Source organism: Neodiprion virginianus, chromosome 2 (genome assembly GCF_021901495.1).
Source record: "Neodiprion virginianus isolate iyNeoVirg1 chromosome 2, iyNeoVirg1.1, whole genome shotgun sequence".
In the NCBI taxonomy this organism is placed as follows: Eukaryota; Metazoa; Arthropoda; class Insecta; order Hymenoptera; family Diprionidae; genus Neodiprion; species Neodiprion virginianus.
The window spans coordinates 38,889,341-38,913,451 of record NC_060878.1 but is presented as its reverse complement, the minus strand read 5'-3'; the positions used below and the strand labels follow the sequence as shown (position 1 = coordinate 38,913,451).

The window sequence follows — 24,111 nt, the reverse complement described above, 5'->3', positions numbered from 1 at the left end:
TGAAACGTCTTATCGTCGATTGGTTGAGGACGAGTTCGCGTGTGAATCGCGACTTCTTCACGGGATGTAAAGAAAAGGTCGTGGTGTTCAGTGGTAAAGTTTTCGTTTGGAAAATTTTCTCCCGTAGGGAATCAGGAGGCTCGAAGTTGCACCAAAAATACGTCCTGCCTAAATCCTTTTATCCTTTAATGCCCAAGCTCGCTCGCAGCTGGATCCCCTCGGCGGAGTCAGTGCCACGCAGCGCAGCTCTCGTTCTCTTAAACTTTCTCCTATTTCTACCCCCAAGTCTCGCCCGTTCTCCCCTGCACTTGTTCCCCTTAACGCCGGCAAGATCCTGCCGTTGAAAAAATACGAGGACATTTCACCGCGAGGATAGGGGAGTTCGGGGCGTAGATTAGAAAATTTACTTTTATTAACCGAGCGATTTACCCGGCGTCCGAGGACGCTTCCTAGAGCGAACAAAATCGGGGTGAAACACCCCCTGAAAGTTTACTCTCTTTCTCTTTCCTCGAGGACAGGAACCAGCTTCATTTCGGGGTGGCATTATATTGTTTCGGGATTAAGGATTACTTATGAAATATTCACGCTCGAGCAGGCTCGCAGCCAGAATTAGTGCGGAGACTGAGAGACAGGGATGAAATTTTCCGGTGGCTTCTACCACTCGGTTTAAACAAACGTAGCGACGAAGCTTTCTCCTGAGCTTTCTCTACCTATTCGTCCGCTTCAATCTGCGTCCCCTATAATTAAGCCGTAGATGTATAAGGGCGGGGGGAAGGAAAGGAGAGGAGATAAAAACCGGGAAGAAAAGGAGAGTGAAAGTATACACGCAGAGTTTGAAGTATTCGCTCCGCGGCGAATTTCAATTTATAAGCAATTTTCAAATCTTACGTGAGAGAGGAGAAATGTCCCCATATAATTGTGCGAGGGCGCTTCTTTAATATACAGCGATCACTGGACCGAGGAAATCTTGGTCCGTAATTTCGCGAGAGTTCGACTTCACTCACCTTATTCTAGAAACTACCGTCGGCGCAAAGTCCAAGTGACCGAAGCCCAGCTCTGGCGATTTAACGTCATCGGTGCTGTTGTATCTGATGTTGCTGCACGGCGGCGTTTTTATATCTGGAACAGGACAACAATTCGTGAATTTTATTCGAGGATTTTGGCTGGAATTATCGGGAACGACAGTCGAGGGAAAATAAGAATAAAAAAAAATAAAAAAAAAATAAAAACAAAAACTGATACGGTTGGCAAAAATTATTGACCGATTATTAACATTGCCTGCATGCGCGCTATATTATATAGGCAAGGTGGGCAAACAGAATTTAATTAATACACACACACACATGGTCGTAATTTCGTTCATGTGTACGACCGTGCATTAATCGAGGTTGAAATTTTGCAATAAATTGCTTGAAAGCCTCGGCGTTAATATCAAATATGTTACACCCAGTTTTGTTGATGCGGCTGCAGGGTTAAAATTGATTGCACACTATGGGTACGTTATATCGAGTGCAATTCCGTCCCCCCAAAACCAATGCAAATTCATCAATTTCTTCATCAATGTACAAGCAATTTAATAAAACTCAAATATCAATTCCATTCATACACCGTAAATAGGCACACGACTCAGCATTCATCCTCCTCTGTGAGCCGTATACATATTATATACAAAACTGCAGAGTACATGTCGAGGTCAATTTTTCATAAAAATTACTTCAATTGCTTTACTGCAATACTTCTCGAATTAATAAAAAAAACTGGAAGATCCTCCTAAAAAGGCCGGAGGATCACGAATTCAAGTATCTCGTAGCGATGTGCTTCCATATATTGTACGTATATGTATACCACGTGAAATATTGACACATTATATACGTAATACCCACGCGTTGAGCTGCAGGAAGATGAGATGAGTTTCTCGCATATTATATACATGTACATTGGTGTGCATACATACGTGTATGTATAAGACTACGGCTTAAAGATCGGGTTAACGTTGTTGCCTGCTAGGGTAAGGAGGATGGGGGGAAGGATTTATATCTGAGGAAATGGAAAAAGCCCGTTTACTTACTGCCTTTGGAGGTGACAAGCCCGGCGCGTTGCGTCAGCGAGAATATTCTCATTTTCATGCATGTATGTGACTGTGTATCGTTTATTTTTTTCTTTTTGGTTTTTTTTTTTTTTTTTTTTTTTCTTTTTTCTTTTCGAATTATTCTTTTTCTTGTCACGCATAACGCTACGGGTAGAAATTGAGAGTGAGGTCTTTGCTATTTGAATAGTAAAGAAAACACACGAATGCAGAAAGAAAGTGAAAATATTTCACGCACGTTTTTCGTATTTCGTGTACTTCGAAGAATTCTTCGTTCGTCGATGTTTATGCATGTGAAGCTCCGTAGCGTGCTACGGTGCTTGCAAGCTACGCTTTGTCACAAGACGTAACTAGGAAGTGTTTCGGGTAAAGCGAATCGCGCATTCGATAAGCACCTAAAGTATACAATACGTATGCCTGTTTTGAAGGCATCGAAGAATCTTGAACGCGAAACCTGAATCGAAATTTATGGAAACTTCGGTTTGGTAGGCATAAGCCAGCTTGTAACCCGAAAATGATCTGTCTTAAACTTGATGGAATGTTTCGCTGTGCTCCATAAATATGATGTGTTTCTTACTTTCCGAGGGGGAAGCCTCGAATCTATAATATATTCGTGTTCGTATTTCCTTTTTCTTTTGTACCAGACAAGACGCGAAGGCGAATTTGAATCCTGCCTTCCGTTTCTTGGCCATTTATAACGCGCTTGTCAACCACCAGCTGTCCATGAAATCGCTTTCACGGGCTCGAATTCTCGACCCTCTTCACCTCGAAACTATCCTCAAAGTTTACGTGATTCGAGCCGGAGGTATTTGGTCATCGGTCAATTGTTCACTGCAGATTACGAACTATTTCACGAGTTCCGAGTTCGGAACTTGAAATATGCGATCCAGATTTCACGATCGAGACGAGTATTTGTAGCGTAAAAAGAAGTTGACAAAATTGGGCGAAGCTCAAGAAAATTCTTCTGTAAAACGACAAACCCGCAGCGAGCTTCGCGGAACAAATGTGAAAAAATGTTTGTGACAAAAGAAAAAAATTAAATCCCCAATTTCGAAGAGAGAATGAATGACGTGCAGCTGTGCATCGATAAAGATGCATCGGCAGTGTGCGAAAAAGATCGTTTATTGATGCCGTATAGCCTATTTAAGGCCATAGGATAAATAAAAGAATGCAGAAAGTAACAAACAAGGTACAAATGAAGATGCAAAAGGAGAACAGAGAAATTAAGAACTCTAAGAACAGTTTCGATGTACAATGAATTATAGTCTCCACGAAATTTATGAAAGAAAATACGTAACGGATATAAACGTTTGAAACAATTTAAATTAAAGATATGCTTACGATCTATGAACTTGACGCTATCAAACTTATACTACTGTGCCAAAATAAAAAATAAAGAACCTAAATAGAAAATAGAGGATATGAAGGAAATAAAGATAAAAGAGGAGTGAGAGTGAAATTTTATTCGCCCTGGGACAAGTCCCCTCAGGCAGTATGTGGAACATAAATATAAACGTAAAATGTGAACAGATATAAAATACAATAAAACCTACAACAAGATTAAAACTAAAGTTGGGAAAGAATAACAAAGAGGTGATCAAAATATATGAAAGTGAATAAAGCGAAAATTAGCAATAAATAGAGAGAAAGGTTCGTTGGAAAAATGGGAAAATAATGCAAAAACGGGGACGTGGCCTGGAGACGAGTAAGTTGGAGGCGGGGCGAGGTGCACGACGCGGGGGGTAAAACTGCTGGAAACTAGTCTGCAGCCGATTTCAGGGTGTAGCCGGGAGATTCTGGAACAGGCGTGAGAGTCAATCGGGGAACGGTGCCGGTGACGAAAACAAAAGAATGGAAAATTACTTTCCCTCGCACCCCCGGGGGCCGCGGGGAGCTCGGCTTCATCCCCTCCGTCCACTTTGTTCGCGAAGCCAGTTCTAGCCGATGTTCTTTTGTATCAGATTTCGCTCAGCGAGCTTCCAACCGCCGGCCGCGTCTCATCCCCTATTTACCACCCTCCCCCAAGTAGAGGTACTGCAATTTTCGCCAATGCAAGCTCGCTTTTATACGGAATATGCGCGAAGACTGCCGAGTGCCAACTCGGCGATATGATGCCTCTTTTACGAGCGATTCGACGCGGCTAGAACAGCTTGATTTTCGAAAGTTGAGATTCATCCGCGCGAGGATGTTCAAATCTGTCGATTAATTTCGAGCAATTCTACTCGTGTTATCTTGGCTCTTCCAAAATCCACAACTATAAAATTTGGATGACTGTATCTGCAGGTCTAATCAAAGGGTGCTGATTTTGACGGCATACTTTTTAACTTTCCTACGACTCGCGTCTTCTCTTTTTTTCTTCCAATATTTTCAGAGCTGCTTGAACTTGATTCTCCATAAAGCGGTGTTTGAAAATACCAAACTGTTACACCTGGTATAATTTTCGTCCTATTTTTCATCTCACACGATCCATCTACTCGCTAACTGTGATCACGTACGTCGAGCGTGGCGCATGTGTGTATCATTCTATGTAATAGAAGCCTGCAATGATAGAACGGAGGCACCCGCATGCAGGTCCCTGCGGACTCGTGAAACGTCAAAGCTACTCTCATCGTCTAATCCAATAATGCGTGATTAATCATTCCATTTGACACGCCTTGCGACCCGAGGCTGCTGCGGCGATCCAATCAGAGAAACGATGCACATGGTCAATGAATTCTCGTTCGCCCGAATGTCCTTCCGGATTCTCTGCCAACGGCAAGGAACTCCAAAACGCAACTTCGATGTTTTTCTCAATTGAATCTAAATTGTCCAAAGTACATGACAACAGCACTTGACTCTATTCGCGTGCGATGACTTACAGCAGTCAGAAATCCGAATCCGATTGTGATTACGAAGCTTATCCTTGACGTCTGGCTTCTTTCAAACGTGGAAATAAAAATCTGACGTCGATTATACGAGAGTAAGCAGGTGTGACCGAGGGAAGAAAGTGAAATAGTCGTTCGCTGCCAACAAGGGTGTGCGCTCTGGCGTCGCCCATCATTTTCGAATTTTTATTCGCCGCGAAACCTATTAAAACAAACTCAATACAGAATTCGCGATACGGCAGAGGGGCTGAGCAGAGTTGTGCAAATTACTATTATTATTACGTTTTTTTTTTTTAATATATATTTTTTTACTTCTCTCCAGGAAATGGTTTAGGCAGCAGAGTCGAGATTCCTCGAATTGTTTCTCCGAAAGTGAAATGCATTGATTAAAAAAAACGACCACCAGCGGCAGCTCTCTCTCTCTCTCTCTCTCTATTCGTTGAGAAACAAGCAGAGGGACAGCGAAATTGCGAGAGTGATTTCCGGCCGAGGAACAAATGGAAGTCCGTGTAAAAAGTGACGCTTTTATTAGTCCAGCAGTTAGGGGGAAAACGCTCCCTAAAATCGCGGACGCCTTTAGCAACGGTACACAAGGATTTCCGTCGAAGATGAGAATACTTCGTTACCATTAAGCGAGAGGAGAGACGGAGGCCCTCAGGGGGAGAAATAGGCTTCAATTTTAGCCCGCGAAACGGGGCTGGCTGCAAGGCAGGGCTCCGTGCGAACGCGGATGCGGAATTTGGGAAAAACGCGAGGCGGGGGAATACCGGGGACAGCAAATTGTATTCCGCGTAATTGCGAACTGCTTTTGAATTGTCACCGAGCGTTTCGCCCGACGAGGCGAAGCTCGTTTACAGCGCGAAAGCTTTTATCGGTGCCCTCTTTCGCCCCGCTTCCGAAGGACAACTCGATTAGACCCGCGACTGATCTCGCGCTTCTTTCTTTACTCGCCGCGATTTTCTTTCTCTCGTTTCACCTCCTTTTTCTTGCAATTTTCAACCTGCAGCGATATTTCACACCGCCCTGAATTTCCGACGGACTCGACGACGGCACGATTTCTCGCGATAACTCGCTCGTCATGCAGACGGTGAAAGACGTATTAATATGACGACCTGCAGGGGCCACCCCAGGAATGGACTATATAGGACTATATATTCGTGGAGGCACGCGGGGCGGAGGGGGATTGAACCCGCGAAAACCCTTCTTGAATACTAAAACATTTTTCCCAGCTCGTCGTGAAACCGAGCGCTCGACGTTGCTTTTCTATATCGACGGTTGTTCGGGGCTGCCTGACACTCTTGATCGCTTCTGAAGAAGACCAAATATTTTTTCAACTCACACTTCGATGCCTCTCGGCCGTCTCTCGACCCGACTCTGCACAATGCAAACACTCTTATATACCTATCTTTTCCCTTCCCAACGCGATCGGTTTCGAAATAATAGTCACACAGACGCCGTTCAATTTTCACGAAATTTTTAAATAAAGGAAAATTTAAATATTGCTCAGAAGTTGAGCTCGATCCGAGGGGGATGCATCCCTTCGGGAATTAAGATGCGAGGGGACGGGGGACCCGCACTCCGTGTATGTGTAGGCACGTACGTAGAAGGGAAACAACAAACTACCATGCTAGACCGAAATTGCTCGTAAGTTGATCTAATGATACCACTCGAGATGCAATATTGCCCCATGAATATGATACATCGTTCCTCTAGCCTGCAGAGCCGACTCCCCGAAAACCCCGAGGGCGGGTATTATATACGTAGATTACAGGTATAATCTACGACTAGAGAATGTCATGTAATACGAGTAATATTCGCGGAATGTGTCAAGATCATTCGCGCATTGCGTAGAATCGAATTCGCGTGCATGACGCAGAGAGTAGCCGCAAAGTGAAGAGAAATTTTGTGCCGATCCGTATTTCTTTATGCAAACGTACAACCGTTTTCTCTCTATCATTTGTTCAATTGTTTTATAATAATTGATTTCATAACAGGTCGAGAAAGAATCATCTGAACAAAAGAAATTTTCGTTACGTCGAGTTGGCGTGCAGGAATGCTTTATAAATGGTAGCAGCAACTATTTAACGATATCTGAAAAATTCCGTTCGTGCCAAAAATTTTTCGCAAAAAGTTCTTTACACGTAATTTCCCCACCGAGTTATTTCTTCCGGCAGAGAAATTGCTTGGTAAAAAAATTGTTCAATTCTTACGACAAATATAATATTGTACAGTATTATTCGTTAATAGTTTCCCAGCAACTCGCTATTTTTTTGGAATCAAAACTGAAACGAGTTTTCGTTATATACGAAATTTTACGTCTCAATAATCAACGTATCTTTTGTTTCTCCTGTCACATGCGTCACTAGTCATTGGCGCATGAAATTTGATTGGAAAGGAAACTCGTTCCAGTTTTGATTGAATAAAAAAAAAGAAAAAATTTAGTAAGCCAATGGAAAGCTATCAATGAACATTACTGTCCACATGATTACTAATATTGACAGAGATAAAACGTCAAAAGAATTGAGTTTCTTAATGCAAGTTGTCAACGGCTCGTCGTCAATTGTTTTAGATTTTGTTAATTTCGGTTAAACAATGATAGTCCCGTTCGAAATATTTTGTCGCAACTGAAAAGCATTGATTTCAATTTTAATTCGAACAACGATTTTTCACCAGCGCAAGGCTTTCGCCGACGAAACAACGCGACGCGCAATGAAACGGGGTGCTTGCAGGGGTATAAACGTTATCCACCCCAAACGACGGGCGCATTCTTATACGCGTGTGCAGGGCGGCAGAGCTTAGAAGCATTCGGGGGTTGGAGGGTCGGGCGAATCGTTTACGTGGCAAAGTTTAAATATAATTTCAAGTCTGAGAGGGGCGGAGGGTCGTGCCTAATCTTTTGGAAATAACGCATTGAACTTCTGTTAAGCACTGAGGCGTAATTTTCGGATATAAAACGGTTTCGCCGACGTAACGCGAGCTGCGCCTGCCCTGCGCGCACACCCTTGTAAAGGCGCTCACGTTACATTGTACTTTTTGAACTTGATGGAGTAAATCGGGCGTGCGCGGACTGCTGGCTGTTATCTGACGAAACTCGAGCCCTCCTCTCCGAACGCGAGACACGCCGGCTCGCCTGTAAATGCGAAATATTTTTCATCCTTTGAAGAAGAAGGGCGGTTTTAAACGACGAGAAATCGAGTCGCGAACCAATTTTCGTAACAATCTGTCAGGAAATTATTACTTCCTACATCAAGACGTCACATTTCACGCTCTGGTAACGATTATATAATAATTTACTCTTCGGCGGTAATTAATTCTGCGTCAAAAGGCTTGCTCGGGGCTGATTTTAATTACATGGGAGTATCGGTGTTCTGAGTTTCTACATTTTCAAGCTTTCCGGTATAACTTTATCTCCAAAATGCGACGCGCCGGTTTATTCTGCGCACTGTCGATCGGGAATGTTTATTATTTTAACTCGACCGTGCGGAAAGAATTCCGTATTTTGTTCATCCCATATATCGAGAATTCCCTTTGTGAGCTTGAATGAGAAAAAAGTAAAATAAAATAAACCTCAACCCAATTCGTCAGTTTTGTTCGGGGATGCTCGGTTGCAGCCAATTGCGCTTTGATTCAGACGGTGGCGTCGAGGCTTATATGCCAAATTCGTTCATCCCTGACGTCTGTTGATTATTATTTTTGTCCGATTTATTCATTCGAGTATTCGTAACTCTGAAAGTTTCCACCTCGCGTCCATTGAACAAGGTAAATCGATGCCTGCGGATGATGCAAGGGACTTGTTCGAAAAAGCTTGCAAGCTGCGGCGTAATTCGGTAGTCGACGTTCAACTCTCCGTGTATTTACATGAAAAGGGGACAAAAACTTGGCGTGTAATGAAATAACGGTACGATTGATGGAAAAAGTAGAAGGAGACAAAGCTTCTTCGGTCCCACTGCTCGGAGCGGTGGATGAGAAAACCGATGGTAAAAATACTCACGCAACTCCGGTTCCGACCGGATTCGATGAAAAAAGAGGTTTCTGATTAATTCAGGTGGATAAAAACGCCGATTGCAATACAATCGAGCTGCAGCTGAAGTTTGTAGTTTAAAATCCACGGGATACGCGGTGACAATGACTGTCAATTAAATGGATCGCGAACCCAACGTTACAGAAACCCAACTGCAGTTGTCATCAGCAAAACAAGACTCGCATTATAACCCGTCTGTGCTATATTTTTCCGTCGTTCATCTTGGTGCAAGTTAAGTTTTTCTTAAAAAAAATCAATTCCGTTGCTTTTTGAAGTTTGAGATTACTTTGGTCTGAAAATTAATTAAGTTTCAGGTGGAATATAATTATTCGCAACAGAATGAAAATTTCGCGCAGAGTTGGAATTTCGCTCTTTTGTTTGCCGAGATTCTCTCATTGTCGGTCTGATCCTGCTGCCGCTTCAAAGTGAAGAGTCGGGGGCGGTGAGTATCCATTGTAGGTCCCTCTCTCTCTCTCTCTCTCTCTCTCTCTCTCTCTCTCTCTCTTGAGGGAGAAGAGAGGGTTTCGCATTTAGGGGTATAAGTACGCTCGGACTCGTTTAGCCGATGAAATGAAAGAAACTACAAAGACCTCGCGGGAGAAAGCTTCTTAAAAGTTGTAGCTTGGATATCGCTCACCGACTTCCCGCAAGGATAGAGGTACGTGTATCGGTGTGGCTTCTTCTTCGCCGAATACCGACTCCTCCGAAGTTTGGCAAACATTTCTCAACACACCGCGGGAACCGGCATCAACGTGGTTTAATATCGTGGATCACTTAGCGCATCCTACATCACAAAGCTGTCGAAGTCTCGAGTCTAGTCCGCTTTAAGTTCGACCAAAGCCGAGAAAACCTCAGGATTTCTCCGCATTGTTGAATACGCGAAGAATTTGAATTCAGTCAAGATCGCTTTCTTTGAATTTCCTTTTCATTTTTTTCCCGTCTCTTTTTCCAACGGACGCACGTCTGGGAATATTTATAGTTGTGATCACGGTTCTTGATTATTTCATTTTTTACCATCACCGAACGACATTATATTAAAATCACTTTTTTTATAAGCTGTAACCAGAATATCCATGCAGTATTGACAGCTACAATCACACTAACAATATCAAAATAATTAATTGCATCACATTTTTCAGTCAATCCAACTACAGTTGAAATTTTAATGAAACGATAGATATTTTGGACTAATTTGCTAGTAACGATAACAAATCAAATTTTGCTTGACGCATATACTAATCCAGTCACAGATCGGCATGCAATCAACTCGAACTTTATCATTGATTCAACCCTGCTAGATGTACAAATATATTTTCAATTTCTCCTGATTTGAGTGAAGTTCTGAGAAACTGAAGCCAGCTCTAGGTGCCGAGGACACTTTCAATCGCAATTAAAAAGCCCACCATCGTCGTAACAGAGAATGAAGAATGAGGGAGCGAATAGACGGTAGTTGTTCGAGGCTGGGTAGGTATAATATTATACATTGCGCAAGCACAGCTTCGGTACGTAATCCTGTAGGATAGCTATAAATGAGTATTGTACGAATATAGCTATATTTAAACTAGCGAAGGGTTTTACGATAATTGCAGGGAATAAAAGGTCTAAAATGATTTAAGACAGTGATTCTGGCTCGACTTCTCCCACTTATATACCTTTTTATTCTATCCCCTTCCCGTTCGACGATAATAACAATTCCGCGGTATATATTATTTCCCCGTCTCGGAAACCACCGCAGGCCTTTTATTACATCGCTAGGATGAAAAATCGTCGGAGATTATACCGAAACGACTATTTCTATTTCGGATATTCGTTGAAAAATTGACTAAGATTTAAAACATCAAGCTTGAAAGACAGAGGAAGAATTCCAACCGAGTTTCCCGTTGAAAAATTTATCTGAAAAATGTATTTTGATGAAAAAAAAAGTGGAAATATTTACAAATTGGAACTCTTTTTGTAATAAAAAACCTTCCTAGGTCTTTGAAATAATTTTTTTCAGCGCTAGGCTTTCACTCAATTCGAACCAGCATACCTTAATTCGCTTTTCTTTCACTATTCGGCAAAAGTACACAATAACGTGCAGGTACGTCGCGTCAATGAGGAAAGTTGTTGACTAAATTTGACGTGAAATCAACTTTTCAGTTCTAAATCTGATTGCGAGGTTAGTCTCGCGGCTAACGAGAGCGTGGCGTTAACGTGGCTTTGAGAAATCAGTTTTTTGTTCCTCGTCCTCGGAATCGCTAAGGGCGTTATAAATTTGAGAGTGGAATTTTTAAACCCGGGTCGTACTTTTCCCCGTCTAAAACATCGGCCTGGCTATCGGGGTAATAAAAAGTTCGTTAACGACTCGCGGGGGCTTTCGTCCTCCCCGCTTTTCCCGTTCCTGGGCAATAATAAAAGAACTTTGGCAACTAATCGTGACGGTGGGAAGAATAAAAAAATAAAGGTGAAAAATCATGCAGTAAACAAATAATTATCAAATACGAGGAAAACGCGCTTGGAATCAACGTTCAAAAACCCCAAATTCCTGATCCTGGGCTGGAGAACCTTACGCGTCGAGAGACTAATAATCATCAAATTTCTACAGATTCTGTGCGACTTTGAGAGCTTTCGCCCTCCGCGAGATCCGATCTTTCGACATTCATCTCTTATGTTCCTTCAATTCTAAAGCACGTTAAATTACTCATTGTTGTACCAGCCTACCCGTTTATACCAACATAAACTGTAGAATATGGTGCTTTTCAGTAATCTAAAAACCTTAGTCGCTTTTCGCTATAGATGCTTTATCAGTAACCTTGCCAAGCCTCGTTCCGAAAGCTGGAACATTTCTTTCAACAGCTACGATTCGCTCCAAGGTGCCTGAAAAAAAGTAATTTGCTGCCAAGAAGCAATAAAACTTTACCTACTGAAATTATCATCGTTATATTTTTCAAGTCTTATTTGAATATGATATAAAATTTTCCCTCTTTGACGAGGCAAGTGTTTGATCAGAAGTACGTAACTACCGTAATCATGATCGGCGGCGAAGCGAGAAAAAATAAACCTAAAATTGGTGCGGATTCAGATTTCAACGGTGAAATGTTCGTCAGCAATGAATATTTGCTTTAAATCACACTTGCGTTTTGTGCGGAAAAACAGTACCTTGCTACAGCTACTCATGTACTTTGCCAAGTAAAGCAAAACCGGAGATCAAACGTACAAGAGAATCTACTCTAATTTGAGAGGGTGCTTGTTACGTCACAACCGCTTTCCAAAAGTCTACAGAAACCGAGGTTTGCGTCTTGCTCTGCGACAGCAAACAATATAATTAGACGCTAATTTAACTTTTTCGCTTGAACGGATTGATTACATCTACGCGTCGTAACCGCAGCATTTTCGAGATGAAGTCGGCTTCTGCTTGGCATTTTTTTGCTACTTCGTTTGAGTCGAAGGGAGAATAAAAAGTAGTGAATTAAAATTTCAAGGAGTAACGAAGCGGCGCGTGCCTGTGCGCAAGGATGACATTGGTCCTTGATTAATCAAGCTCTTCCCTTGTAGCAAAATTAAAGGAGCAGAGGAGAAGCGGCGCGTCCACACAGGTAGATTTGAGGGTAGAGAAAGCAGCGGCATCCGCGGTTAGTTATACAACAGTCTTCTCAAGTTTGTCGAAGCTCTCTCCTTCGCTGCTAATGAGCTTCGCGCACGACTCGAGCTTTCGAGCCAATATACAACAGCCCCTAGCTTTGTTGGCTCATAAACATTCTCTCCGTTAAACGATTTCTCCTCTCGCCCAACTTCTCGATCGCTTAATTTCACCCTTGCCGATTTCACGCCCCGGATTAACACACGCGGCGTTAAATTCTCCCGAAACATGATATCCCAAGGCGATGCGGAAACACCTCGTGGGATGGTCAGTGGAATTTCGGCCGGTTCACGCTCCCTGTAAATCACCCTGAAACCAGGTGCGAAATTCCAATCTCAGAGGCCTGCGTCAGGTATTTGTCCAACCGACATCCGACCTGAAGCATCTCGCTATCCAGACTCTAACCGGAGCCCGAGGCCTCAGGAAGAAGTATTTCCTTATTTTTGATCTACCTTAAAAACGATAAATATTTCTTAATGGAAATTTCATCCCAAACGAGATCTCCGGACTCGTTTTCAGTGAAAAAAAGCGCGCATGTGACCTAAAGCGAGTGTCTTTTCCTTTTTCATTCTCGTCTGAGGAATCCGAGGGGCGAGATTATTTACACAGCAATCGAAAGCGTGTAATGGAAATATTTTTTCACTAAACAAGAGACCGACTCTACAGGGGTGAAGTATATTCTAGGAACTCCAGGGCGGATTAGTCGGCGTTTCGGTGATCCTTGGAGAGCTAAGAAACGCGAATGGATACCGAGGGGGTGGCAGGGAGGTAAGCAGGGGTCGCCGTCGGGTCAAGGGTTGGTCAGCACGAGCCGCTAGATGGAGCTTGGTTAAGCCAATTATACGAGACAATGCCGCGGAAGACTCGGGCGCGAGTTTCGGTCTCGGTGGCAAGGATCTCTGGCCCTCTCGCTCGTCCTCGGCGATTCCCCGCCGCCCCTTTGTCATCCCGGGAAACTTGGAGGGGGTGGTGGAGGAAACTCGGGCCTGCCTGCTTCTTGTTAACGGCGCCCTTAAGGACTCCCTGCATGCGAAACTGTATATCCTGATATGATAGGAGCTCCGGTATCCGGCCGCCTTCGAGGGGATTCCCGCCGTTGTATCCGTCTTCTTCGAAGGCTGCGTTATCAAATTTTCAAATTTAATCGCCTCCAATTGCCCTCCTTGTTTGCCTGCAACGGCTTCGCGGCTTAACCTAATCTTCTCTCGCCAAGTCTTAACTCATCCTGCTTACTCCGCGGAATTTATATTATCCTGCGTTTATATTAACCTCGGGACAGCTCGAATGTTGAGGTTGAAGGTGGGAATCTTTTTCTCTCGGTTGTTCGTACTTAAGCGGGTCCAAGGATATTTTCTTCTCTTTGGACTTATAGTTTCGCTGAGAAACTTCGTTTTAATCTACGGCGAAATACAAAGCGAGGAGAGAAAATGCGGGACTGACTAACGAACGAATCATTCTCTGCATTTTTCCAATTACCTGAAAATAATGTGAAAGTATGAACGCCATCAAAGTTTGCACTTTAACTGAACTTAAACTTAGATTACACTCCTTCGCTTTCATCCGCCGCGGCGCTGCAGCGTCCCCGAGTATTTCTAGAACTTTTCAGTTTTGATCAAAACTTTTTAACAACATAAAACTCAAACAATAATGCTCGACCAATTGAAAATCTCGTGGCGATCTCTGTGACACGGGTTGGCTGCAGTTTGTCGAATAATTACACCAGACGATAGCTTACAAAATGCAGCGTCCCGATTCTTCAGCATCACGTCAGTTCAAGGACCCACCTCGCATATTCGTCCGACACACCATCGCTGATGATAAAACCCTATAAATTTCTGATCCGCAGCTTAGGATTTCACCCCATCTAGAATTACCAAGACTCGAAAGCGACGCCGCGGGATTGCCGGGACTCTATTATCCAAGATGATGGATGCTGGATGGACGCTGATGGATGTCGCGACCCTCTACAATATCAAAGGTCTTGGCTCCCTCGCCCGGAGCTCAACACTTTCTTGCGATTAGGGTCGAGCTTTAATCGTTGCACAGAAGGGTTGCCCCGCTTTTCCAAAAAATTCATCAAAACATCCTACGTGATGCAAAATGGCCTCATGCTACACAATCGAACCGGAAATCCGAGTTTAATTACAGCCGATCCACCGACGCCTTGATTTGCTACAGGCCAGCGTTAACAGCGAACTATTCGATCCGGCGTGACTTGGGGCATGGAAAATCGCGCTTAATATAATCTCCTTATTAGCCTCGCGCTCGCCGCCTCGATTCCGCCAGAGCCCGAAACCCTCTCTCTCTCTCTCTCTCTCTTTCCCCTCCTCCTATGTTACCGATCATACTTCTCTCGCGAACCCGAGAGGAGCTAGGAAAGGATTCGAACCGGCACTCGCTCCCTCCCAAACAACCGTATACCCGGTCAGCCCCTTTTAATGTAACGCAAAACTCTCAGCTGCGAACCCCTTGCAGGCTCCGAAGTTCCCGCGGAGACTAAAAAACGCTTCTGCCGGTCCCGGAGGTCTTTGATTTTATGAGACAATGCTGACGTTCTCCAGGGGTGAAAATGGCCAGCCGATAATTAATCCCACCCCCTAGACGACGGCGGTCCTGATCGCCGTCTTTTCCGTCTTCTTCGTCTTCATCTTCTCCTTCTTATCCTTCTTCTACTTTTTGTTCTTCCTGCAGTGATCGTAAAACGATCGCACACCTCGCTAGCTTTCTAATCAAGCCATCGAACCCGGCCGTAGGCCGACTAGGCCGGTATGAAATGCCGCCGCCGGTTGTTGCTGCAAAATCAATACCCCCCTCTTGGTCCCATTGCCCCCTCGTACCTACGCTCCTCCTCGTCTGTGTTTTGACGCCGACTTCTAAGGCGAGTGGAAATATGACCACTACGACTTTTCTCCGGCACGAGATCAGCCAATGATTCTCTCCACGTATACAGGTATACCCTTAGTTTCATTCTATTACGTTTGCTGTAGGAGAAGGAATTCAGAATTGGATGAACTTTCTTTTTAATCTTTCGCTCCGAAGAACAATAGACTTGAAATATTAATTGATTGGTGAAAGTTTGCTGTGTGTTGTTTTTAATTGAAAGTCGAAAAGAAAGGAGCTTTTATATTCCGAAAATGAATATCTCACAAATAACGCGTTTACTCTTTGTCTTTGAAAATCAATCATCGATTTCAGAAGACTCGGATCAACTTTTTGTATTTTCTTTTGAAAATTGTTCATATCGCGAATTGACAGGCGCGAATTTACTTCGGAGTTGTTTACAGCAACTAAGGGTGGTAAAGGACGGGGCGGCGGGGGGGGGGGGGGGGGGGGGGGGGTGAAGGGGCGTGCAAGCCCGGCAAGCACTTTGGTGCAACGCATCCGGCGTAGTATAATGCAGGCAAAGCTCGTGTGATAAACCGCAGCGTTTTTAGTAAACAAGAAAACTGCATTAAGGAAATGCTTTCCAGTCCCCCTTCTTTCACCCCCTTCGAGTTCGTACAGCGCAACGAGACGCCAGACGATGGTGTGAAAATGTATTTTGCACGATATTAAGGGAGCTCGGTGGCAAAAGAACGACGAGGATCCGTCTTGATATATTCTCTCGGAGCGTCGCTCGTCGTCTTACGCTGCCCCGGCGACCCCCGAGCGCAAAAATGAATAGGGCTGGGTTTCCGCAAGTACGACGTGTCGGTGCGTTATAAGCTTTTCACGGACGAGAAATATCGCTATTTATCGAGACGCTGAACAGCCCGATGCCCAACTCTGATTTTTATTACTATTTCTTTTTTTTTTTTTTTTGTTTTTCAGTCAACGTTTTTATTTTATTTCCTGTTTGATAAAAAATGTCTCACGGATATTTCAAACGCTATATTCGAATGGAGATTAATGAATTTTCAAGATGTGATGAGTTGGAAGTGGTTGCAATAATATGTGATGAAAGCAAATCGTGAAACGGCGTGCATTGAATTTTATATTTACGGGTATAAACAATTGAAGGATCGTTTTGCAATATTTATCACGTGATTTTATTGCGTAGATCCAATTTCGCGATCGTGTTAGGACTATTTTCGCAGATAGGATACCGAATTTTATTTGTTTTGTGTAAAATTAATCGACGGACAATTTTTCAATGACGTCAAGGCAGACTTTTGTCAGCTGTATTTTAAAATGAAAATTTATTCACGGTAGCATAATATCGCTTGTCAGAATTGAACATTTTTCCGAGTGTGTTTATTTTTTGTTGAGGAATATTTGTTTTTTCCTTTGGAACCTTTTTTTCTTTTTCTCTTTCCCATGAGCAATTGCCCTGCAGTGAAATATTATTAAAATATAACATGGCACGGGGGATGAAAAGAGGAGAAGGGAGGGGGGGTCAGGTGGAGGAATTTGAAGAAAAATTTCAAGCAAGCCTCGATCCTTGCGAGAAAGCGAAGCGAGAAAGAGCGAGGGATAGGAAAAAGGAAAAGGAGAAGCCGCATTGAAAAACTCGAGGGGAGATGGAAATTGATGACGGGGCAAATGTATTGAAATTTATATACCTTGTTTATTATGATTCATTTTTTTGTATGACCCGCGAACAGAGAGAGAGATAGATAGACGAAGAGAGAGCGAGAGACAGAAGGAGGAGACGAGGGAGAGAAAGACTGTATTAAAGGGTCGTCGCGTGGCTCTCCTTTGCATATTTTCAAATTTTCATACCTCCTTTTCCGACCCTCTTCCTTCGGTCTTAGACAGTTGCGCGGCTTTCTCAATCATTTATTACGGACCGTGAAGATTTTATGGAACGGGGCAGGAATAGTGTCGGCTGAATCTGCGGACTAGATGAATACAGGTATACATTTTCAAGAGAGACGACGAGATAGGCTAACGCTGCAGGAACGTAGTCAGGGGCCCCAAAGGCGGGGCAACTTTGAACTGAAAAACTTTCCAATCTCTCTCCCGAGACTTCAGAGAACGTCCAAAGCTCGTCGTCCATTTCGTTTCGTATTACAGACCGAATAAATAAATGATTTCGATTAACATTTTTACGGACTTAACATCGAGTCTCTTCTCCGCACTCCGATAGACGTTCAATTTTTATGTAATACATACCATCAATATATGTATACACATACAAAGGAAAGGAGGAGGAATCTGTTACATAGAATTAAATGGATCGACTAACGTTTCCTGGTCGTGAAACGAAGATATTTCGAGCGGTTTCTCCGAACCGGAAGTTCGCTGAGTGTTGCCACGGATCTTGTGCATGACCAGTCGCTATCGGAATCCCCTAATGCAAGTGCATTTTTCACCGCTAATTTATTTCGCGGATTCTGACCAACTTCGTGCCGTCGTGTCTAATTACTCGAACGAAATTTCCTCAATCGACTTTCACTATTATTCTTCTTCGATGATTCCTCGAGTTGAAATTTCCCGGGTTTGGCGGGTAAGTTCCAACTTTGTCGAGTGGCAATGCTGCCGGGTTTGTAGACAGCGGCTAGTAGATTAGCATGGCAGCTTAAGTGCCTTCGGCTCAATGCTTACGAAGCTCTGGGTCAGATGCTCGGGCACTTTTCGTGATAGTCGGGTCAAACTTTTGATCATCTTTGTACAAAACGCGAAAGAGAGAGAGGGAAGACTTGACTCGGAAAACCGCAGGTCCGAGAGCAAATCTTCGCTCGACATGCATTATGCAGTCTTTTACTTCTCGTGCATTCATCCTTGTGCAGTTATTCGACTCCGTTGGAGCCCTTGGAAGGAATAAAAATATTTATGTTGTTCGTTTTTTTTTTTTTGTTTTTTTGCCCGTTTGAGAATTCTTTGACAAAACATAACCGTGTAAACTCTCGAGGGATTATTTCATGACCGTATTTCTCTAGGCTATGTACGCGCAACTTAGACGCGTATTTCTATTCGTCGGAAGGATGTTGGTGTCAAAGAAGTAGTCTCAGGTTACGGCAAAGTTAACGGCGCTGTCTGCACAAGGCTCTTTGAATCCCTGCTTCTTTGGAATTTGATTTGCATGCCAGCCGGCCAACGGCTTCAAAGGAGCTTTTGACTTTTTGAAATTCAACCCACCACCAGTCACTGGATACACGATGGTGGACTATTTCCTTGCGAGCTTGGAGGAGGGAAGCTTTCATCCACGCTCAAGGCTTCCGGGACTCACGGGCCGCGCTATCTCTCTCTATATCTCTCTCTATCTCTCTCTGTCTCTCACATGCTCTCACGTTCCCAGCTCCATTAAAAACCAAATCCGTGCCAGGCAACGAAAGGAAAACCGGAAATACGCGCCAGGTGAGATCTTTTGTTTTTTCTTCTCCTCTTTTCTCAAAACAGTCGAGTTCAAATGTTGAAAAGTATTTAAGCCCGCTTCGGACCGACGCAACGTACGTATATACATGACGCATACCTATGTATGCATGTACTTTTACACCCAGGCGGAGAGTGGATGTACCTATCCGGAAAGAAAGTTTTTCGGTTTACATAGCACCGTGCGGTGCTACCACTACAGAAAATGGAAATTCTGCCGAGAACGCGGGAGGACAAGACTGGCATTTCTTTATAGGCGGCAAGACATTGGGAAACTTTTAAACTGTCGTTGCGAAACGAGGACATTGCTTGAGTTGGCTCACCCTCGCTATCGCGTCTTCTTTTTCCCTCATTCTCGCTACATGGACTTCCAAAGCATCTTAAAACTTCACTTTTTCATCATTCACATCAGACGCCCCGATTTCCGTACCATCCGAGTATCTGGTCCCCTGATAATGGGTTCAAAAAGTTTTCACCAGACTCCCAGACTCGAAACTCGGGGCCCAAGTCTCCCTCTGGGTCTGAATAATTAATCCTATAATACGTCTCAATTAATCACAATCCGAGAGAGACGTTGTAGGCCGAGATCGCCGAGTTCAAAGCCGCAGGAACGTTGCCACGATAATGCGGAGCATCCGTCCGTGAATCAGGCAAATCAAGAGGGGATGGTATTATGATAATACGCGGAATAGTCATCGCCCCATAACCCGTCCGTAACTCCCAGTCAGCAAGGAAATTCAAATACGCCCCGGCTATGTTCTCGGCCCTCCGTTGTATGCCTATAATAATCAAGTTCATCGCGCAGTAAGCAGCCTTTCGTTATTTACAATACAGCTATAGACGCTTTTATCTGAAAGTAACCTTTCCTCCAGGATCGCCTCTCGGGAGAAATATAACGTCAGGAACCTTCAAAGAGCAAGGCACAAAGTTTTCGCCCTCGCATAGTATAGGTTGGTATCTACATATAATTCGATGGTCCGGCGCACTCTGCGCTAACCTTACGCAAATAGGAATACCGTGTACACTTGCTGCGTACCGAAGAGAGAGAGAGAGAGAGAGAGAGAGAGAGACCCTGTTAAACTACCAACTAATTACTCGTCCGATGAATGGACACACCAGCCCCGTACACTCAAAGACAAAGTTTATAATTACTGGAGAGACGTGGCGTCGAGTGCGGACATTCCATACGAACAGATCACCTCTCGTTCCAACCAGGCTGGAGGATAGATAACCTTCCGATAACTATCGCCGCAGGCACCATAGTTCGTGTAATATCTGAGAGCGTTGTTCAGACGTCGATGTTTTAGGGTGATAGAAACTCTATTTTAACGTGTGTATCACAAAATGGCGATAGGCAGGGTGAACGTTCTTCTCTTTGTGTTCCTATGAGGGATCTAACTAGGAAATGAACCCATAGTTAGACATAAGGATAGTACAGTTTGCTTACAACTCTCTCTCACGATCACAGAATTTCTTTGAATATTTCAGAGTTTCAATTCGAGAGCAATCTATGCACGCGGTTCAGCTAACATTGTAAAGTTCGATTCGTCTGACTGATCATTCGTTGATTGAGAAATGCGATTTTTATCAACTTTCAAGATCGAGGATGTCCTCCGAAGACTCAGACACTTCGAGTATTGGAAAAATTCAATCAAACGATGGATCAGCGTTCGCGTAAAGTTTGGATCAGTTCTTTTCCTCCGTCTGTATGTTATTTGTTTGCTTGTTTGTTACTGTCTGCGATGCACTCTCTTGAACTTTTTCCCCGCATCGGTTGCAGACAACAATCTCCGGCGCAAAGCTGAATCCAGGCAATCCACTAGATGTGTGTTACTGCGGCACAATTTCAATTTCACTATATTTCCTCGTATACGTCAGTCTGGTAAACCACTATCGCATTTTTCTTATTTAACCGGGACGAGAAAAGCGAAACCCTTCGCTTCGGGATCAGTGCCGAGAATCTTTTCTACCCATGTGTATAACGTGAACTTCAAAATTCACCTGTACAAAGTTCAATTTTTGCCTCAAGTAAACACGAAGCTTCTATCCACTATCGCAACACCGTTCCGACTCCGAAAGCAGCGTGAAAATAATTTCACATCGTTTCAGACGTGATAAATTCAACGCAGTTTGCTGTTTTTCTGCTGCAGGATTAATATATAAATTTCCCGGGTAAAAATTGAGCAAGGGAAAAACAAACTAATATCCGTGCAGCGTGCAGCTTGTGACGGGCGTTAGTTATTTCAATTACGTAAAGGGCGGGGAGATATAATGTATATAAATTCCTTTACCGAGCGAAGCGGCAAAGCTGTATTAATTTCGTCCCAAAGCTTGCGGGGAAGCACATGTCGCTTCCGGCTGAAAGGAGAGTATAAAGAGGAAATCCCTGATCTCCCGGAAATTGACAGCGGGACGAACTTTAATTATACATGAAACGGAATGCGTTATAAACGCAGGTTTATTTCACGGGGGTGTATATAAAAGTCGTCGAACAAGACGACGAGCATCCGAGCATTCGATCCACGAACGAACGAAGAGGACATTTTTTCTCTTTCTCGCATACGCGGTACCAATTAAAGCCGATGAGCAGCGCTCGCGCTTAATTACCTCACGAGTATCAATCAACGACGGACCGTGAATTAACAAGGAGGAACGTTAAACGGCAAAGATTGGCCGAATTTCTGACGGTGCAGCCGGCGGTCCGCGTCCCGGAAAACGCCGGCATCCCGTCAGCCGCCTTCGGGAGTTGTAAGGGTGTCACGCGCCCCCAGGATCATCAATCAGTGGAGCAGGTTGAACCCTGGAGGACAGAGGCGCTGCCCGATCTTCCCTCCCTTTTCCCGGCCTCGCCGCGACTCCCGCCTTCGACCTGACAGCCCTAATTACACAGCCAAACTAATAGACTAACTTCAAACAATACCTAGCGTTCCAGTTCAGCCGTATTAATGACTTGACTGACGAAGTGCCGCTGCTGCTGCTGCTGCTGCTGCTGCTGCCTCTCTAAGAGCAAGACTATTCGAGGGAATCCTTAAGGTCGAATGGGACGTGAGGTGTGGTATTCGAAGAAAACACTTGGCAATACATGAAAGTTACAAAGGTGTCACCGATGCCAGTCTGGTTTGCGTTTGTTTAAAAAAAAAAAAAACGTCACCGTAGTGTAGAAAAAAATTTTAAACATTCAATTTCAACGATAAACGCGAGATCATTTAGATACCTCAACAACATCAGAGAAATCACTTTATCCTACAGTTTTTATATCCCATAAATTTGTATCGTTTGTCCGATTCTATGTACAATGAACAGTAGCTCGTTTCATTTGTGACTAGATTCTCCCCACAAATCGTCGTGATTTAAATTGTAGACAAAAGCGTTTTTTTTCTTTTAAGTTTCAATCGTTAATTTATCATCCGTGATATATAACGATTGTTCATGACGGTTTTTTTCTTCAGCAACTGACACGCCTGGAATAATTTACTTTTTTTCACGTGGCAGGATTCGAACGACATTCATTTATATGAACAGAATGCGCTATTTTTTATTAAATTTGGATGAACTGTATAGATTTTTTGGTAAAATAATTTTTACTTATAGAATTCATGCCTAGATGGTAAGAATTTTTTTAAACAGATCCAACTCAAGATAGCTTCGGTTGCACTTTTTGAATCTTAATCTTGACATATTTTTTATTATAAAATTTTTCGACCTGACCGTACCTGACGTCAGATACATCCTTATATCGAAAAAGGACGCCACGCTCCGAGAAAGCGGCGGCAACAATGCCCGCTTACGAGCTTTCGCGGGCTTTATGCATATTGTGCGTCATGCAGGGAGTTTGTCGCTGAGTGATGAAATTTTTTTCATAAGTTGTATCAGTGAAAAAAGTCACTCGAAATTACGGTGGACGTAATTTGAGACGTCTAATTTCTTTGCATCCCCGTTGCGTCTGTTTCTTTATACTCTTGGAAGTGAAAAGACGTAATTTGAAAGACACCAGATATTCGCGTTGCTGAGACGATTCAGGAAGTGCGAACGAATCGGTCCGGCGGATATCGGCAAATAAAAATAAAAAAAACTTAAGGAAAAACTCTCCCCGGGGAATTCGGGGAAAAGACGGGACCTTGAGCATTGGGGGAATCGCCATGTCTGCGTATGGAACGGAATCGTCGAGGATTCTTGCGCCAAAGTTCTGACACTTGCAAGACAAGCTCGATAACCGTGGGTTAGGAGAAAAAGGTGAAAAAAGGGTGAAAATAAGAAGAAATAAAAGAAGAAACGAGACTTTTTCAAACCTCAAGGCGGGCCAATAAAACCGAGGAAAATACTTTTCTTTTGCCTGCATGATGGACGAAGGGTCGGTGAAAAGCTGGAGGACAAAAAAATGAATAAAAATCACTTCGTGCAAACACAGTTCGCATAGAATTCGATTACCCGCTGCTGCCAGAAGCGTTTGCAATAAAAAAGTAAAACGAAATTTTTTTCCATTCACGTAAATTCAACACTCAAGCCACTGAATCGCGAGTTAATTCAAACCGCATCGTAATGTCGAACAGCTGTGGATGATTCTTGAGCGAAACTCTCGTCCGTTATAATCCTTGGGTTCGGAAAAAGTTTGAGAGAAATCTTATGATGTGCCTACAAGGGTATTTGTCGGAGGTAAAGGCGGAGAAGCGGGAGGAGTTGGAAAACGAGGTGAGAAAAATTCAGTAATAATTTCAACTTCGCACTTAAAAACGTCTGTCGCATAGCTGTAACTTGTCAGCGTTAAGCCAATTAAGATGACGCATGGTCGAAACTTTTCCTACAGAGGTACCTACAATCAATTTAAGCCTCTCATTCTCTTTTTCTCTTACATTTTTTTTTTTTTCTTCGTCTTCTCTTCTTTTTTTTCAACCCTGCAGCCGAGCCGCTTCCACCGCAGACCTCGATTACATACGTTGCAAAACAAACTTTGTGCTTTCAATACTTCTTTCCACAACTTGTTCATTTTTTACGCTTTCCATACGAAAATTGATTTCTTTGTGCTTAGCCGCGAAAGTTTTTCACGGTCTTAAGATAAAGTAAAAGTAAAATTCCAAAGTGAATTTTACAACGTGTAGGTTATAGATATGATAATAATTATAATATAGCGAGTTTAAACCTCCAGGAAAAATTCGATCGTACAACTTCAATAATTACTCAAGCTCGAAATTGAATCACCGTTATGAATATATATATATATATATATATA

General features: G+C 43.3%; 1 protein-coding gene across 7 annotated transcripts in view; it reads right to left on the bottom strand.

The window, feature by feature from the left end:
- LOC124297359 (uncharacterized) overlaps positions 1–24,111 on the bottom strand; it is a 103,819-nt gene that overhangs the window by 57,889 nt on the left and 21,819 nt on the right. For 6 of the 7 annotated variants that reach the window (XM_046748290.1, XM_046748291.1, XM_046748293.1 and 3 more), the window contains one exon: positions 1,005–1,119. The exons of the other annotated variant lie outside the window; for it this stretch is intronic. In XM_046748290.1, coding sequence (XP_046604246.1) covers positions 1,005–1,119 — 115 coding nt within the window. The remainder of the gene's footprint in view (positions 1–1,004; positions 1,120–24,111) is intronic. 7 annotated transcript variants of the gene reach the window in all.